General features: G+C 45.2%; 1 protein-coding gene and 2 long non-coding RNA genes across 3 annotated transcripts; all 3 read left to right on the forward strand.

The window, feature by feature from the left end:
• The first annotated feature begins 1,732 nt into the window (after positions 1-1,732).
• Positions 1,733-2,646, forward strand: LOC123466445. Its single transcript, XR_006641945.1, has 4 exons — positions 1,733-1,778; positions 1,845-1,919; positions 1,986-2,061; positions 2,567-2,646. It is a non-coding gene; the product is annotated as an uncharacterized LOC123466445 (long non-coding RNA).
• A 2,251-nt stretch (positions 2,647-4,897) lies between these two features.
• Positions 4,898-7,095, forward strand: LOC116933292. The gene is made up of 2 exons (XM_045167615.1): positions 4,898-5,406; positions 5,474-7,095. The coding sequence occupies exons 1-2, from the start codon at positions 4,914-4,916 to the stop codon at positions 7,093-7,095; spliced, it is 2,115 nt and encodes a 704-aa protein (XP_045023550.1). The 5' UTR covers positions 4,898-4,913.
• A 10,235-nt stretch (positions 7,096-17,330) lies between these two features.
• On the forward strand, positions 17,331-18,604 carry LOC116935914. Its single transcript, XR_004401496.2, has 4 exons — positions 17,331-17,376; positions 17,443-17,517; positions 17,584-17,659; positions 18,166-18,604. It is a non-coding gene; the product is annotated as an uncharacterized LOC116935914 (long non-coding RNA).
• The last annotated feature ends 808 nt before the right edge of the window (positions 18,605-19,412 follow it).

The following is a 19,412-nucleotide window of genomic DNA, read 5'->3' on the forward strand; positions in this document are numbered from 1 at the left end:
AATACACTTGTCTGGGGTCTGTACTAACCCCGGACAGAGCAAAAAATTAAAAATAACACGTGTCTGGGGTCTGTACCAACCCCGGACAGAGCAAAATAATGCAAAATAATGAAAAATACACTTGTCCGGGGTCTGTACCAACCCCGGACAGAGCAAAATAATGCAAAATAATGAAAACTACACTTGTCCAGGGTCTGTACCAACCCCGGACAGAGCAAAAAATTAAAATAACACGTGTCCGGGGTCTGTACCAACCCCGGACAGAGCAAAATAATAAAAAATACACTTGTCTGGGGTCTGTACTAACCCCGGACAGAGCAAAAAATTAAAATAACACGTGTCTGGGGTTTGTACCAACCCCGGACAGAGCAAAATAATGCAAAATAATGAAAAATACACTTGTCCGGGGTCTGTACCAACCCCGGACAGAGCAAAACAATGCAAAGTGGTGAAAGGTACACTTGTCCGGGGTCTGTACCAACCCCGGACAGAGCAAATAATTAAAATAACACGTGTCCAGGGTCTGTACCAACCCCGGACAGAGCAAAATAATAAAAATACACTTGACTGGGGTCTGTACTAACCCCGGACAGAGCAAAAAATTAAAATAACACGTGTCTGGGGTATGTACCAACCCCGGACAGGGCAAAATAATGCAAAGTAATGAAAAATACACTTGTCCGGGGTCTGTACCAACCCCGGACAGAGCAAAATAATGCAAAATAATGAAAAATACACTTGTCCGGGGTCTGTACCAACCCCGGACAGAGCAAAAAATTAAAATAACACGTGTCCGGGGTCTGTACCAACCCCGGACAGAGCAAAATAACAAAAAATACACTTGTCTGGGGTCTGTACTAACCCCGGACAGAGCAAAAATTAAAATAACACGTGTCTGGGGTCTGTACCAACCCCGGACAGAGCAAAATAATGCAAAATAATGAAAAATACACTTGTCTGGGGTCTGTACCAACCCCGGACAGAGCAAAATAATGCAAAATAATGAAAAATACACTTGTCCGGGGTCTGTACTAACCCCGGACAGAGCAAAAATTAAAATAACACGTGTCCGGGGTCTGTACCAACCCCGGACAGAGCAAAATATTAAAAATACACTTGTCTGGGGTCTGTACTAACCCCGGACAGAGCAAAAAATTAAAAAAACACGTGTCTGGGGTCTGTACCAACCCCGGACAGAGCAAAATAATGCAAAATAATGAAAAATACACTTGTCCGGGGTCTGTACCAACCCCGGACAGAGCAAAATAATGAAAAATACACTTGTCTGGGGTACGTACCAACCCCGGACAGAGCAAAAAACTAAAATAACACGTGTCTGGGGTCTGTACCAACCCCGGACAGAGCAAAAAAATGAAAAATACACTTGTCTGGGGTACGTACCAACCCCGGACAGAGCAAAAATTAAAATAACACGTGTCTGGGGTCTGTACCAACCCCGGACAGAGCAAAATACACTTGTCTGGGGTCAGTACCAACCCCAGACAAAGCAAAATACACTTGTCTGGGGTCTGTACCAACCCCAGACAGAGCAAAAAATTAAAAAATTAAAAATAACACTTGTCCGGGGTCTGTACCAACCCCGGACAGAGCAGCAAATTACACTTGTCCGGGGTCTGTACCAACCCCTGACAGAGCAATATTAGCTCCACCCCCTGACAGGGGTATATAAAGCGGGCAAACGGCATACGGGATTCAGTCTCCAGCCAGCCGTCACCAGCGTAAGAACAGTCTAAGGATCCTCCTGAACTACTACCCTTGTAAGTTAACTCGTTTAACTATTGATTCTTTAAGCCTTGTTATTTTACTATGGCTATTGTTATTAGTGCAATTGGACATTTTCCACTGTCACACACCAATTTTTGCCTGTGTACCACGACACTTTTTACGTCAACACCCTTGTAAGTTAACTTGTTTAACTATTGACTCTTTAAGCCTTGTTATTTTACTATGGCTATTGTTATTAGTGCAATTGGACATTTCCACTGTCACACATCAACTTTGCCCGTGTACCACGACACTTTGACGTCGACAACAGCATAGGTAATGAATCCTATCGAAATTTTACGTGGCCTCCGTAGCCCTAAGATAGTTTGGGATCTCAATGCCGTTCACGAGCATCACATCAGTTACTACGAGACAATCACAACCAAGCAACTTTCCATGATTGTGCGCCCTTACCCTAGTGGTTGGACGATGCCTAAGAAATGGCGTTACTTATGGCTCCCGTCAGCCTCCCTACTGAAACAGGTCGCTGATATTACAGCCTCTGAACGAACCCAAGAATCAGACACGACAAACCAACCTGTCGAAACTCAGTTACCACTGCTTGAAGTCCCAACCACCGCTTTAATCCAACATCCTGAGATTAAGCCAGCCGAACAGACGGCCACGGAACCAACTTTTGTTGAATATACACCTACTTTTAAACAGCCTAAACGGAGAATCTCTAGATTCTCCCCTATGGGCCTTAATTGCTCAGCCAATATTTTTTGTTTTCAAATACAAAGAATATTTTTTAAACTCTCTCTAATCTATTCTTGATTAGACGACACCAACAGCTCCGGTTCTCTTCCACAACGAGCCGACTACACCTTCCTACATTCGGGAATTCTACAACTAAAAATGTAAGCATGTTTTAAAGGCTAGCATCCTGTAAGCCCTGGCACCCCAACCGTATACAATGCGCCCATGCCCCGTGTGAATCGTCAGGGGACGATACGGCGGCTTCCAGCGCGTATACGTAATAAGGCTCGTTTCACGTACTCGATAAACGTCTTTAATATTTGGGGACCTTTCAGCGGTTCTTGGCCTTACTGGCGGCAAAAATGGACCACGGAGACGTGATGTATCCTGGCCAAGTCAGCTTAGCCCTCCCGTTAGCTGTTTAGGAAACCAAATATTCTGTTTGGCGTAATCGATAAACGCTACCGCTATGCCGGGTCTGGTTTGACCAGTAACCCTTCGTAGTGTGTTTTCAAACCACCTTACAACCATTTGGCGGTTCTCGATCTAGCTGGAGGCTGGCCCAGCCGCTCTGGCGAAAAGGTTAATCGTGAGGGTGTCATTGAGCAATGCACCCGTTACTGTGGCTCGCACTCGTTCTGAGTCGTGAGGGTTGTCAAACAGCGCAACCCGCCAAGCCCGGTTCACAACCTACCCGATCTCCCGTTAGCCTTATGTGTTGTCTGAATTCTGTGGTTCCTGTCGTAATGTCAGGTAGATAAGTGGACCAACTTTGGCTGCAGGGTCGAGTTTCCACTATTTTTTTAGCTTATAGATCATAAGACTCTTTCTTTTTCTTTTCTGCCCTCCCGTAATCGTTAAACTTAGTTTTTTCTTCTTACATAAAAGGTGTCCAGTGGCTGTGGCTCTGCCACAGCCGGCCCATCTAAACTATAAGAATATAGGAATGGGCCGAAATTCTTGTCCTCGCAAGAGGACGGTTTAGACTTCCTACTGACGAACTGGAGAAACACCTCTTTTTTCCGCTATCTCCCTCCGTACTTTATATTGTTTAGCTTGATAAGAACAACGATAATTACTATGTAATTTTCGCCTGACGGCCATCCAATCACGGATCCGGAACAAACGATACCATCGCCACCCTCAGATGGGACGAGGGTTATTACTAATTATTCACGTGATCACGGTCGCCCCATCTGCGGGTACCGATGACAACTTTCACCACGTGGATTTCTCTATACGGTTGAAAAAGACAGACAACTGCAAGTTGGAACATGAGACAATTCTGTGAGGGTACAAAAATGCTTGGCAAGACTGATAATGAGTTAGCGGGCTTTAATGGCGTTCAGCCACCCGTTCCTCGTTCCCGAGTATGGCCGCACACTAATGAGTCTCGATGGAAGCTATAACGATTGTTCGAGGAGGCCTTCATTGGTCATAATCGTTCATCACACAAGCCCTATCGCTCAGTGCGGTAAGTTTTTACGCTCGGGTTTGTCTCGCGGCACTCTTCGCTATTTTTCCGACCGGGTAGTAGCAATTGCTCATTTTCCCAAACGGTAGAAGCGTTGTGGTGCGGGGGCAGTGGTGCACTCGCTTGGTTTCGCACGATTCATTACGCACTCGTGCTCCTCGAGACGACCACCGGTCTATGACTGTTATACAACTAATCACGCTGGTTAACGGTATTAACGCTTGGTGTATCGCCTTTTTTTGGCTGCCTATAAGACTACGGGACATTAGCGCTGGTTGTTTCGGTCGGCCACTTTTGTACGATAAAGCTCTCGTTCCTATTACGGTGGTCTCTTGTCTGATTAGCCGTGAGAACAACATAAGGAGAACTACCTCCAGCACCGAGGGGTGGGGTGGTAGTGTTTACTTTATATGAGTGACCATTTCTACCCCACCTATCGACGTGGACGGTGACAGATCAACGAACTTAAAAACAACCTTGATCTGCTACCATAGCCACTATACTGGTTAAGGGGACGCGTGCGATTCTGCGCATGTGAAATAACAATGCGTGAATTTGCAAGCGAACCTACCTTGCCACTTAGCTATACATAATTATATGTATACTCTCATTGTCTGGTACGGGAATATAACTATAACTATTCCCATAGGGCCATGCATGTATCACGTGACTACGTGACAATTGAAGGCAAAGAATATAATCTAAGCTTCATCATCATCCCAGCCACCGATAACGGGGGCAATGGCACGAAATGGAATACGTTCTTTCGACGTATTAATTGGACATCATCGGTATCTATACCGCACTCCTTCTACACACTTGACTTGGGTAACCAAGGCAAACATGTCTACCATCCTTGCGCACCATTCCACCTCGCCCGTGATGAGGTCAAGGACTGGCTCATTTGGAAAAAGTCGTGGTTAATGAAACCACCGATGAAGTAGCTAAACTACTTATGTTTAAAGACGGCATCGATGCCAAAACACTGGTGGAATCGGATGATTTCAAAACAGGCATATCCTCCCACATCCAACATGATGTCTGGGCTACACAATTAGCTAATTCTAGCAAACAACTGGTCACTACCCAAGACACCATCAAGAAGGCTATTAGCCACGGGCTCGATAATATCACTTCGGTGGTGAGCAAAAAAATACAACAGGAATTCCGGAACCAGAATTTCCGACGTAACAACTGGCGTGACGACGACTATGACAGACAATCATATCGCCGCCCGGATGATTACAGCCGGAACCAGCGTCAAGCTGAGCAACCAATGTATCAACCAACCATTGGTACACCAACTATAGCCATCAACCCAGCCCCACAACAGCTCAACCAGCAGCTGGCAGCCCCACAGGGCTATTGGAACCCGGCAATCGCCAACCAACCAACAGGCTTAGTCTATGCCTCACCTCAACCGGTTCAGCAACAACCGGTTCAGCAACGTACTCAATTCAATAATAATTTGTAATTGTTTGAGAAAAATAAAAAAATTTTTTACCTACACCATAGGTACTGAAATTCCGTACCGTAATTTTATAACAAGGGTCAGCACGGGCTACAAACCCCATATCTACCCGACCGTTAAGGCATTAAATCGGATGCTCCGAAACCAGGTCCTTATAAACCAATCTCACTACAATATCTCTGATGAAGAGATTGAGGCCCTCTGCCTCGGACTTAACTTCATACCATCGGACATTAGTCCGGAAGCGAAAGAAGCCAACTCCAGCAACCTTAACCAAGGTGTCAGCAAACTAATTAGAGCAATCAACATCAGCCTACATTTTGGAGATAACTCCAGTACGAATACAAGGAAGGGACGACTAACTAAGTTCCTCCCGAGCACTTGGGACCCCCCTACCCGATCATGGACACAAATTCCAGCTGTGATCGATATCCTGGACAATATCATGAGCGTACCAAACGGTGCTGAACATGTGGGAACTCCCCAACCAATTATAGAAGCAATCGAGAAACTTCAATCAGAAACCAAACTACACATCCTTAAAGCGGATAAAGGCCGGAACACAGTAATCTGGGAAGCAGACGCCTACGACAGGGAGGCAACTAGACAGTTGTCAGACATAACTACGTATACGGAATTAACCTTATCTGAGTATCACTCTCACCTCCAACGAATCCATTGCCTATGTGAGACTCTCTCTGAGAATCTACTAGCTAATGGTTACATAACAACAATGGAGGACGAAGCAATACGCTCCACCGAAACACGTGGAGCATATATTTACTTTCTGCCCAAAACCCACAAAGACATAAACAAAACAAGCTTAACATTTCCTGGGCGACCAATTGTTGCTACCTTCACATCAGGAACTTATCTACTCGACAAACTGATAACAGAGGTTACTGCACCTCTCCTCCCCCGAATACCGGGTTCACTAATTGACACTAGCGACCTCGTGGATAAACTTCCTAAACAAAAGTTACCTGAGGGTACACTCATCACCACAATGGATGTGACCAGCCTATACCCAAACATACCATGGGGTCCTGGCATAGAGGCCGCAACCTCATTCTACACCAGCAACCTGGAATTCTTGCAACAGGTCGCGGAACAAAACAATCTACTCCGACCACCCCACCCAGCACTATTCAAAAGAATTCTCAACACTGTCTTATGCAACTCTATCATTAACTTCAAGGATATACGGTTTTTTCACCAAACCAAAGGCACGGCCATGGGTTGTTGTATCTCGGTCTATTTCGCCAATTGCTATATGTTCCACCTTACTCAACCGGTGATCGAAAGACCTCCAGGTTGGCTTATCACCTTCCTAAGATTCATAGACGACATTCTCATCATCTCGAATCACACGGGACCCAACGAACTACCTGAATTAATTAAATCTATAACTACGGAGCATATAGCGTATACACACACGCAGCCCAGCCAATCGGACAATTTTTTGGATATCACTATCCACCTCAAAGCTTCTACCAACACACTTGAAATCTCACCTTATACTAAGGAAACGGCCTCGGGAGCCTATTTACACCCAGCCTCCAATCACCCCGGTCATGTCCTTTCGGCCATACCGTACTCTCAATTTTTAAGATTACGACGAAACTCGTCTACAATTGATATATTCAAAAACACGCCCGAAAAATGATGACCGACTTCAAAATTATGACATACGACAAGAAACTACTCAAGCGCAGCTATAATAAGGCCCTTTGCGGGAACCCAACATTGACTAGTACTACGAAACAGACTAATAACGACGTATTCCGGCTCATTACAACATTTAACAAATACACTAACTGGAAACACAAGTTGTACCAACTAAAAAACCTCTACAACTATATCCTGGACCATTACAGTAAAAATGGACCTTTCCAGAACTGGAAACACATTCGGGTACTCCAAGCTAAGCGTCCCGCAATCGTCTTCACTAACGGACCTAGCATTAACTCCAGATTTTCTGGACAAATCAAGAAACCGTTCAACACCTACCCAGGTGGGACGCAGGCTAACATGGGACTCACCAGTACCCAGCACGATACATCGCAACCAGGCAGAAGCTACCCAAGCCTCCACAGCCCTTACACCACGCTGGAATTCACCAACACAAACCAGCAACATGCCAGACCAGGCCCAACATATCAATCTCGACTGGGCGGCCCACATCGTCGAAACCCGACAAGGGAACACCAACTCGGGCACAGTACAAAGAATACTGGATCGGGGACTAACATCCAGGCAGGGAAGCCTTGACTGGGGCAACACCTACCTTCGACGGAAGGGGAAAACCCTTAAAGAATACTATATGTTAACACCTACCCAACCAAAACACCGCGGAACCATTTTGTATAATGGAAATACAGCGTATCACTTCTCCAGAATCGCACCTGCATCATCCCGGCCCTTTAGGCCGATCTACAAATTCCTCTCGCAAACTGGATCCCATGACTGGATCTCGATCGGCCGTGAAGATTTTGAATTATTGGAGCCTTTGGTGCCCACAGCCAAACACCTGGCTGCACTCTCAGCCTTAACACAACAATAAGTTCTGTATAACACTTGCACTTCCTAATAAACTGGTTGTCCTTTCCTGGAAAAAGTCTGCTCAAGTCCTTTCCATTGAATAAAACACCGTGCTAAACATACCAATCGGGTAATAAGACATCTCATCATTCTTCTGGACCAACCAGAAGAATGCAAAGACAACAACAACAACAACAAAAAATCACACACTGGTTTCTTACCTATTACGGTGCCAATTAGTTTGATTGTAATATGGTTGTTGACCATCCAGGGCCAAACGTTCTTCATCGACTTAAAAGGGGTCACCGGGGGGGCAGCTTAATAATTAAATAAACACCAACTACTGAACACAAGGGATACTACCACCAAACTGAGCCAACTCATTTGGTTGCCTTTTCTTATGACTGTTCCAGGTCTTTTCCATTCAACAAACACCTTGAGGTGCTCTTACAACAAGAAAACCTCACGCAATTATGCAACAGAGAGGGCTTGGCAACAGGCCTCGCTTGGCTCGACCTAATCGCTCTCCACGAGGAATTAGGTAACCAACCGATCCGTTATTACTCCCGGTTGCCGGAGCACTTCCAACACCTACTCAAGAGTGACGACACATGGATCACACTGGATATTTCTATCTATAACCATGCGGGTCTCTCCGGGACCGCAATCAAACGGATCGCATATAGACAAATCCGATTCGACCCGGGGACCAGAACCAGGATCCTATGAAATTATTAACCCTACCACAAAACTACATTTACTGGTTTAACCTACCAATAGGATTTACCGCGAACTTATGTGACTTTAAAGCGATTTACTTCTCGCCTCTTGTGTTCGAGGTCCTGCACCCCGTAACCAACAACGGACCACTATCTATCAAACTCGCCACACGGCCATCCAAAGACGACGTTGAATGGTTAAAAAACCAACGCGACAATCCTAGACGCCACAAATGTATGTACATTAATTGTCTCGAATTGGCCTGTTGCCCAACCCTATTGGTACCCACCATTGAAAATGGTGGAACAACACCCCACAAGCATTGTACCAGTTTTTTCTGCCCGCGATGCTACGAAATGTGTCCTATCAACTCGGACTTATAATAAACAAATTGGAACATGAAAACAATTGACTGAGTTCGAAATAATCAAACCTACCTTAAACCTAACTTTGCTTATCCTAAAAAATAATCCTGAAAAAAACCTACCCTAAGAACAAACCTATAATTAACCTACACTACATAAACCTAAAATTAACCTACCTGGAACAAACCTATAATTAACCTACACTACATAAACCTAAAAATTAACCTACCTGGAATAAACCTACCCCACTTTAACCTAACAAATTAACCTACTTTACTTAACCTAACTATCACCAAAAAATGGTCTTAATATCCTAACTAAACCTGACCTGGCCTAACCTAACCCATTCCCCTGACAACCTAAAAAAACCCACGAGCCTAACCAATCCTAACCTGGCCTAACCTAACCCAATCCCCTGACAACCTATAAAACTTAACTATCCTAACCAAACCGAACCTAGCCTAACCTAACCCGACCCCCTGATAAAACCCTCGAACAAATCAGTTCAATTATTCTCGACCAAACACAACATAATTTTCGGAAGGGTCGGTTATACCCTCTCTATCATCCGAATGGTTCTCATGCCAAAATCAACCTTAAACAGAACGGTTGTGGTTCAATCCATAATTACATGGTATTGCCCCGAGGCTTACACATCTAACTACCCATCACTGGGAAAAATCAATCAACGGATATCATGGGTATCCCCAATAAGCGGTTGCTTTTCCTCAATATATGGCAAGAAGGGCTACCTCAGCCTCGGTCAATGTCGTACTGGACGGCTGCGGGGAGTGCACGGGAACCCGACTGACCAGCACCATCCCGGCGGGGAAGATCTCAGCCAAACTAGACTAACCGCTGCGGGGGTGGGAGCGTACGCCTGTGCGGGGCCCTTGTTACCCTACGCACTCCGTTGGGCGAGTACACCCTGAGTTGGGGCAAACCTTTCTCCTATAAAAATCCACTACTTGGACGAACCAATCCAGCGGGTATCCTGATTACCCTCTCCAACAGTTGTAACCTTTCAACTGCTCAACAGCCTATGATGGAAGTGATTACCTCAGCCCCGGTCTATGCATACGGGACGGGTCCGAAGGTTACACGTGAACCCGACTGACCAGCACCACCCCAGCATGGATGATTTCAGCCAAGCTAGACAAACCATTGCCGGGGTGGAAGCGTACGCCTGTGCGGGACCCTTGTGACCCGACGCCTTTGTCCATTGCACCCTGGGTGAAGCGGTTTTTTCTTCGCTGTCTCTCCATCACACATGGATTACACACAACTAGCACGGCTCTTTCTTAAACTTGTTTATTTCTGCCAGCCCTGACCTAAATCCATATAAAATCAATTACTTTTTAATTTTAATCTTGCATGCGCTTGAAAGCCAACCCTGTAAGGGGATCTTGTGCCGTACAAGCCAAAATAACGAACAAAACACCTAACCACCCTAATGGAATACAGGTATCACTTCTGTCGCATTCATCCCGGCCCTTTAGCAAAAAAATCTGCACAATTATGCCTTAACACAGACGGGAATAAGTTCTGATAAAACAATGGGTATAAGAGCTCGGACCTAATCGCTCTTCACCAACGATACGGATGAAACAGGTCTGTCTTTTATCATTGGCAACCAACCGATCCGTTATTACTCCCGGTTGCCGGAGCACTTCCAACACCTACTCAAGAGTGACGACACATGGATCACACTGGATATTTCTATCTATAACCATGCGGGTCTCTCCGGGACCGCAATCAAACGGATCGCATATAGACAAATCCGATTCGACCCGGGGGACCAGAACCAGGATCCTATGAAATTATTAACCCTACCACAAAACTACATTTACTGGTTTAACCTACCAATAGGATTTACCGCGAACTTATGTGACTTTAAAGCGATTTACTTCTCGCCTCTTGTGTTCGAGGTCCTGCCCCACCCCGTAACCAACAACGGACCACTATCTATCAAACTCGCCACACGGCCATCCAAAGACGACGTTGAATGGTTAAAAAACCAACGCGACAATCCTAGACGCCACAAATGTATGTACATTAATTGTCTCGAATTGGCCTGTTGCCCAACCCTTTTATTGGTACCCACCATTGAAAATGGTGGAACAACACCCCACAAGCATTGTACCAGTTTTTTCTGCCCGCGATGCTACGAAATGTGTCCTATCAACTCGGACTTATAATAAACAAATTGGAACATGAAAACAATTGACTGAGTTCGAAATAATCAAACCTACCTTAAACCTAACTTTGCTTATCCTAAAAAATAATCCTGAAAAAAAACCTACCCTAAGAACAAACCTATAATTAACCTACACTACATAAACCTAAAATTAACCTACCTGGAACAAACCTATAATTAACCTACACTACATAAACCTAAAAATTAACCTACCTGGAATAAACCTACCCCACTTTAACCTAACAAATTAACCTACTTTACTTAACCTAACTATCACCAAAAAATGGTCTTAATATCCTAACTAAACCTGACCTGGCCTAACCTAACCCATTCCCCTGACAACCTAAAAAAACCCACGAGCCTAACCAATCCTAACCTGGCCTAACCTAACCCAATCCCCTGACAACCTATAAAACTTAACTATCCTAACCAAACCGAACCTAGCCTAACCTAACCCGACCCCCTGATAAAACCCTCGAACAAATCAGTTCAATTATTCTCGACCAAACACAACATAATTTTCGGAAGGGTCGGTTATACCCTCTCTATCATCCGAATGGTTCTCATGCCAAAATCAACCTTAAACAGAACGGTTGTGGTTCAATCCATAATTACATGGTATTGCCCCGAGGCTTACACATCTAACTACCCATCACTGGGAAAAATCAATCAACGGATATCATGGGTATCCCCAATAAGCGGTTGCTTTTCCTCAATATATGGCAAGAAGGGCTACCTCAGCCTCGGTCAATGTCGTACTGGACGGCTGCGGGGAGTGCACGGGAACCCGACTGACCAGCACCATCCCGGCGGGGAAGATCTCAGCCAAACTAGACTAACCGCTGCGGGGGTGGGAGCGTACGCCTGTGCGGGGCCCTTGTTACCCTACGCACTCCGTTGGGCGAGTACACCCTGAGTTGGGGCAAACCTTTCTCCTATAAAAATCCACTACTTGGACGAACCAATCCAGCGGGTATCCTGATTACCCTCTCCAACAGTTGTAACCTTTCAACTGCTCAACAGCCTATGATGGAAGTGATTACCTCAGCCCCGGTCTATGCATACGGGACGGGTCCGAAGGTTACACGTGAACCCGACTGACCAGCACCACCCCAGCATGGATGATTTCAGCCAAGCTAGACAAACCATTGCCGGGGTGGAAGCGTACGCCTGTGCGGGACCCTTGTGACCCGACGCCTTTGTCCATTGCACCCTGGGTGAAGCGGTTTTTTCTTCGCTGTCTCTCCATCACACATGGATTACACACAACTAGCACGGCTCTTTCTTAAACTTGTTTATTTCTGCCAGCCCTGACCTAAATCCATATAAAATCAATTACTTTTTAATTTTAATCTTGCATGCGCTTGAAAGCCAACCCTGTAAGGGGATCTTGTGCCGTACAAGCCAAAATAACGAACAAAACACCTAACCTAAAGGCATACCCCCGGTGGTAGGCAGCTTTGCCTATCACAGCCCCGGGGAATGACCCAGGCGGGCTACTCTTATGTCATAAAGGCAATTACATTATCAACTACACGAATACACGGAGGCGGATAAACCGGAAAAACCGACCATTTCCAAAACAATTAGCCAGCAATACAAACTTGTTACCTCATATTATGAGTTAATTACTACCAAACCCTCAAAACGGGAACCATCTCAGGCTAGGGCATCTGCCCCCATAGCCCCGATCAAACCACTCATATTCCATATACTGAGCATAACAATTGACTCGGCTAATGTCACGACCCATATAAACAAAGTATGGATTTAAAGTTTGGTACTCTTGCATATGTTTTGCACCAAATATACTTGTATTCAATGTGAATATGGTCTTAAGAGACCTGGCCTGATGTTAATGGCCCCACCCACCCGCCCTAAAAAAAGGTTTAGTAATAAACTGTTTTTTTTGTATTTTTGTTTTTATATTTTTTTGTCTTTTTGTTGGTTTTTTGAATAATGAAAAAAATCAAATCAAAACTCAGCCACTTTATTGGCCCATCAACTCCGCCAAAAAGGCATCCATTTCATCCAATTCCTGGATGGCCAGATTCCTTTCTGGCCCCATCTGCTCTAGAACCTCGGGTTCCACATCCACGGGTTGGGGAGCGGGGTCGGCATTACTGCCTCCACCCACGCCCCGAACCCTTCCAAATCGGGAACCGGGGCATTTTGCACCGGCAACCCTTCATCCAATTCTACTGGGGCCACTTCACCCATGAATTCGGCCAACTCCGGGCCCGGTACCAGGGGCACCGCACCATCCATAGCAAAGACCTCCGGGTCGAACCCAGCAACTGGTTCTGGTACCTGGGCACCATTACCAAGTTGCTCCCATTGGCCTTGCATGGCGATACGGGCGTCCCGTCTTCCTTGAGCGGCCCGAAGCCGCCCATAATGAAGGGCACGCTCGGGTGACTCAGGGTCTGCCCAAGGGAGGACATGGGGCCAGATCCGACCTGTGCGCACACAGGTGGCCGCCATGTCCATCATACTACGCATTAGCGCCCTCGGTGTCCAGGGTAGCCGGTAGATGTCAACCAACCCACCGAGGTAGGCCGTCAACCCTACCGCTGACCGTTCCTCGCAGCAAAAAACCCGGGCCAAATACCTTACCCGAAGATAACGTATTTCGGCTGCCACCGGGTCTCTATGATCATGTTCCCCTCCGGGAGCCACTCCGCACACACCTTCGATGCGACGGCAGTGCGCATCCCGGAGGACGTTGTGACTTTTACAAGTCAAGGAACCCCTTGGGGTTCCCCTGGCTCCCTGTGCGTAGCAATTGAGATCGAGCCGATCTATCCAAATTGGAGAACCGAAAGTATCGCGGGATTCCGTGAATACCCGGCCCTCAAAGAAAAGCTGAGGCATATCCTCATCCGATGTGGATAGCTCCATATTTGTATTATCTTAAAAAAAGACAGCGAAAAGATTTTGGGAAGAGATGAGGTGTGCGTGTGATTGGGATGATGAATGGAAGATGAGTGAGGCCTAGTCTCAATAACAATGAGTTAGCCGCACCTAAACCTTTGAATTTCCTACATTTACGGAAAAATATATACCAAACGGTCAGAATAAATTAAGACCTAATATTTTATTTCGTCCCGAGACAAAATGGTCTCCTTACAACCAGATAATAAAATGAACGGTTGGTTATTGAGGAAACTTGTTTTTCCCGAGATTAACATACTACAACATGGATGATTAATAATTCCTTTGATACGGAACATCTTTTCGCGAAGGACTCGATGCTTTTGGCACTACCTTCCCCTGCCATCTGTAGCCATTTAGGCTACTTAGAACAGGCCGTATCCTAACCTTAACAACTGAACTAAAATGACTACAAATTCAGCACCTAAGCCCTCCGGCTTAGTAATTAACATTCAAATAATTGAATATCAACCTACTTGGAGGTTTTTTAACCAACGGAGGTATCATCCGTTTTTGAATAAAACGAAAGATAACCAGAAGACACCGGATGAAACATCTTATTTATTTCCAAATTAAGAATCATCACTACACAGTGAGCTTTCTGAACAACAAAACAAAAGGTCTTCTGACACAGCCGAGCTCTCTAAAGACAGCTCCGATCCGGTAAACGATCCAGAATACGAGGACTTTAATGAAAACAATGATGTAGAGGGTGAAATTGGCCTTCGATACACAATCTGATCCTCTTCAGACGAATTCCAAGGGGAGGGAATTGACATACTATAATCCGATTCATCCAACATGGGGGGATCACATATAGACTCTCCATCGGAATCAATCAAATCAGAACAAGAACTCCCGGATGGTGATACAAAATGTACACTACTATCAGGAGTTGTTGATGGAGTAATTAAATCCACAACTGGAACTACCTGGCCCTCTGGTATATAGAGTATCTCGGTTGACGCATCGCTCTGAATGCTAACGGCATCTAAATCAGCCGGATCATTATTTCCACCTTCCGCCATCTCCGATAAATACTATCCTGAATGGAAAAATAAAAAAAGAGAACAATAATAATAAATTAACAAAAAACAAATACTTAGAGCAGAGAAAGCTTGACTTACCAATGCAACTGATGAAAACGAACTGATCTTGACACTGGATTGTCTACCCTTATATACGGCTTATTGATAACACGTGTCTGGGGTCTGTACCAACCCCGGACAGAGCAGAATTATGCAAAATAATGAAAAATACACTTGTCCGGGGTCTGTACCAACCCCGGACAGAGCAAAATAATGATAAATACACTTGTCCGGGGTCTGTACCAACCCCGGACAGAGCAAAAATTAAAATAACACGTGTCCGGGGTATGTACCAACCCCGGACAGAGCAAAATAATAAAAAATACACTTGTCTGGGGTCTGTACTAACCCCGGACAGAGCAAAAATTAAAAATAACACGTGTCTGGGGTCTGTACCAACCCCGGACAGAGCAAAATAATGCAAAATAATGAAAAATACACTTGTCCGGGGTCTGTACCAACCCCGGACAGAGCAAAATAATGCAAAATAATGAAAACTACACTTGTCCGGGGTCTGTACCAACCCCGGACAGAGCAAAAAATTAAAATAACACGTGTCCGGGGTCTGTACCAACCCCGGACAGAGCAAAATAATAAAAAATACACTTGTCTGGGGTCTGTACTAACCCCGGACAGAGCAAAAAATTAAAATAACACGTGTCTGGGGTTTGTACCAACCCCGGACAGAGCAAAATAATGCAAAATAATGAAAAATACACTTGTCCGGGGTCTGTACCAACCCCGGACAGAGCAAAACAATGCAAAGTGGTGAAAGGTACACTTGTCCGGGGTCTGTACCAACCCCGGACAGAGCAAATAATTAAAATAACACGTGTCCAGGGTCTGTACCAACCCCGGACAGAGCAAAATAATAAAAAATACACTTGACTGGGGTCTGTACTAACCCCGGACAGAGCAAAAAATTAAAATAACACGTGTCTGGGGTATGTACCAACCCCGGACAGGGCAAAATAATGCAAAATAATGAAAAATACACTTGTCCGGGGTCTGTACCAACCCCGGACAGAGCAAAATAATGCAAAATAATGAAAAATACACTTGTCCGGGGTCTGTACCAACCCCGGACAGAGCAAAAAATTAAAATAACACGTGTCCGGGGTCTGTACCAACCCCGGACAGAGCAAAATAACAAAAAAATACACTTGTCTGGGGTCTGTACTAACCCCGGACAGAGCAAAAATTAAAATAACACGTGTCTGGGGTCTGTACCAACCCCGGACAGAGCAAAATAATGCAAAATAATGAAAAATACACTTGTCTGGGGTCTGTACCAACCCCGGACAGAGCAAAATAATGCAAAATAATGAAAAATACACTTGTCCGGGGTCTGTACTAACCCCGGACAGAGCAAAAAATTAAAATAACACGTGTCCGGGGTCTGTACCAACCCCGGACAGAGCAAAATATTAAAAATACACTTGTCTGGGGTCTGTACTAACCCCGGACAGAGCAAAAAAATTAAAAAAACACGTGTCTGGGGTCTGTACCAACCCCGGACAGAGCAAAATAATGCAAAATAATGAAAAATACACTTGTCCGGGGTCTGTACCAACCCCGGACAGAGCAAAATAATGAAAAATACACTTGTCTGGGGTACGTACCAACCCCGGACAGAGCAAAAAACTAAAATAACACGTGTCTGGGGTCTGTACCAACCCCGGACAGAGCAAAAAAATGAAAAATACACTTGTCTGGGGTACGTACCAACCCCGGACAGAGCAAAAAATTAAAATAACACGTGTCTGGGGTCTGTACCAACCCCGGACAGAGCAAAATACACTTGTCTGGGGTCAGTACCAACCCCAGACAAAGCAAAAATACACTTGTCTGGGGTCTGTACCAACCCCAGACAGAGCAAAAAATTAAAAAATTAAAAATAACACTTGTCCGGGGTCTGTACCAACCCCGGACAGAGCAAAATTACACTTGTCCGGGGTCTGTACCAACCCCTGACAGAGCAATATTAGCTCCACCCCCTGACAGGGGTATATAAAGCGGGCAAACGGCATACGGGATTCAGTCTCCAGCCAGCCGTCACCAGCGTAAGAACAGTCTAAGGATCCTCCTGAACTACTACCCTTGTAAGTTAACTCGTTTAACTATTGATTCTTTAAGCCTTGTTATTTTACTATGGCTATTGTTATTAGTGCAATTGGACATTTTCCACTGTCACACACCAATTTTTGCCTGTGTACCACGACACTTTTTACGTCAACACCCTTGTAAGTTAACTTGTTTAACTATTGACTCTTTAAGCCTTGTTATTTTACTATGGCTATTGTTATTAGTGCAATTGGACATTTCCACTGTCACACATCAACTTTGCCCGTGTACCACGACACTTTGACGTCGACAACAGCATAGGTAATGAATCCTATCGAAATTTTACGTGGCCTCCGTAGCCCTAAGATAGTTTGGGATCTCAATGCCGTTCACGAGCATCACATCAGTTACTACGAGACAATCACAACCAAGCAACTTTCCATGATTGTGCGCCCTTACCCTAGTGGTTGGACGATGCCTAAGAAATGGCGTTACTTATGGCTCCCGTCAGCCTCCCTACTGAAACAGGTCGCTGATATTACAGCCTCTGAACGAACCCAAGAATCAGACACGACAAACCAACCTGTCGAAACTCAGTTACCACTGCTTGAAGTCCCAACCACCGCTTTAATCCAACATCCTGAGATTAAGCCAGCCGAACAGACGGCCACGGAACCAACTTTTGTTGAATATACACCTACTTTTAAACAGCCTAAACGGAGAATCTCTAGATTCTCCCCCTATGGGCCTTAATTGCTCAGCCAATATTTTTTGTTTTCAAATACAAAGAATATTTTTTAAACTCTCTCTAATCTATTCTTGATTAGACGACACCAACAGCTCCGGTTCTCTTCCACAACGAGCCGACTACACCTTCCTACATTCGGGAATTCTACAACTAAAAATGTAAGCATGTTTTAAAGGCTAGCATCCTGTAAGCCCTGGCACCCCAACCGTATACAATGCGCCCATGCCCCGTGTGAATCGTCAGGGGGACGATACGGCGGCTTCCAGCGCGTATACGTAATAAGGCTCGTTTCACGTACTCGATAAACGTCTTTAATATTTGGGGACCTTTCAGCGGTTCTTGGCCTTACTGGCGGCAAAAATGGACCACGGAGACGTGATGTATCCTGGCCAAGTCAGCTTAGCCCTCCCGTTAGCTGTTTAGGAAACCAAATATTCTGTTTGGCGTAATCGATAAACGCTACCGCTATGCCGGGTCTGGTTTGACCAGTAACCCTTCGTAGTGTGTTTTCAAACCACCTTACAACCATTTGGCGGTTCTCGATCTAGCTGGAGGCTGGCCCAGCCGCTCTGGCGAAAAGGTTAATCGTGAGGGTGTCATTGAGCAATGCACCCGTTACTGTGGCTCGCACTCGTTCTGAGTCGTGAGGGTTGTCAAACAGCGCAACCCGCCAAGCCCGGTTCACAACCTACCCGATCTCCCGTTAGCCTTATGTGTTGTCTGAATTCTGTGGTTCCTGTCGTAATGTCAGGTAGATAAGTGGACCAACTTTGGCTGCAGGGTCGAGTTTCCACTATTTTTTTAGCTTATAGATCATAAGACTCTTTCTTTTTCTTTTCTGCCCTCCCGTAATCGTTAAACTTAGTTTTTTCTTCTTACATAAAAGGTGTCCAGTGGCTGTGGCTCTGCCACAGCCGGCCCATCTAAACTATAAGAATATAGGAATGGGCCGAAATTCTTGTCCTCGCAAGAGGACGGTTTAGACTTCCTACTGACGAACTGGAGAAACACCTCTTTTTTCCGCTATCTCCCTCCGTACTTTATATTGTTTAGCTTGATAAGAACAACGATAATTACTATGTAATTTTCGCCTGACGGCCATCCAATCACGGATCCGGAACAAACGATACCATCGCCACCCTCAGATGGGACGAGGGTTATTACTAATTATTCACGTGATCACGGTCGCCCCATCTGCGGGTACCGATGACAACTTTCACCACGTGGATTTCTCTATACGGTTGAAAAAGACAGACAACTGCAAGTTGGAACATGAGACAATTCTGTGAGGGTACAAAAATGCTTGGCAAGACTGATAATGAGTTA

This window comes from Daphnia magna, unplaced genomic scaffold (assembly GCF_020631705.1).
Source record: "Daphnia magna isolate NIES unplaced genomic scaffold, ASM2063170v1.1 Dm_contigs246, whole genome shotgun sequence".
Lineage (NCBI taxonomy): Eukaryota > Metazoa > Arthropoda > Branchiopoda > Diplostraca > Daphniidae > Daphnia > Daphnia magna.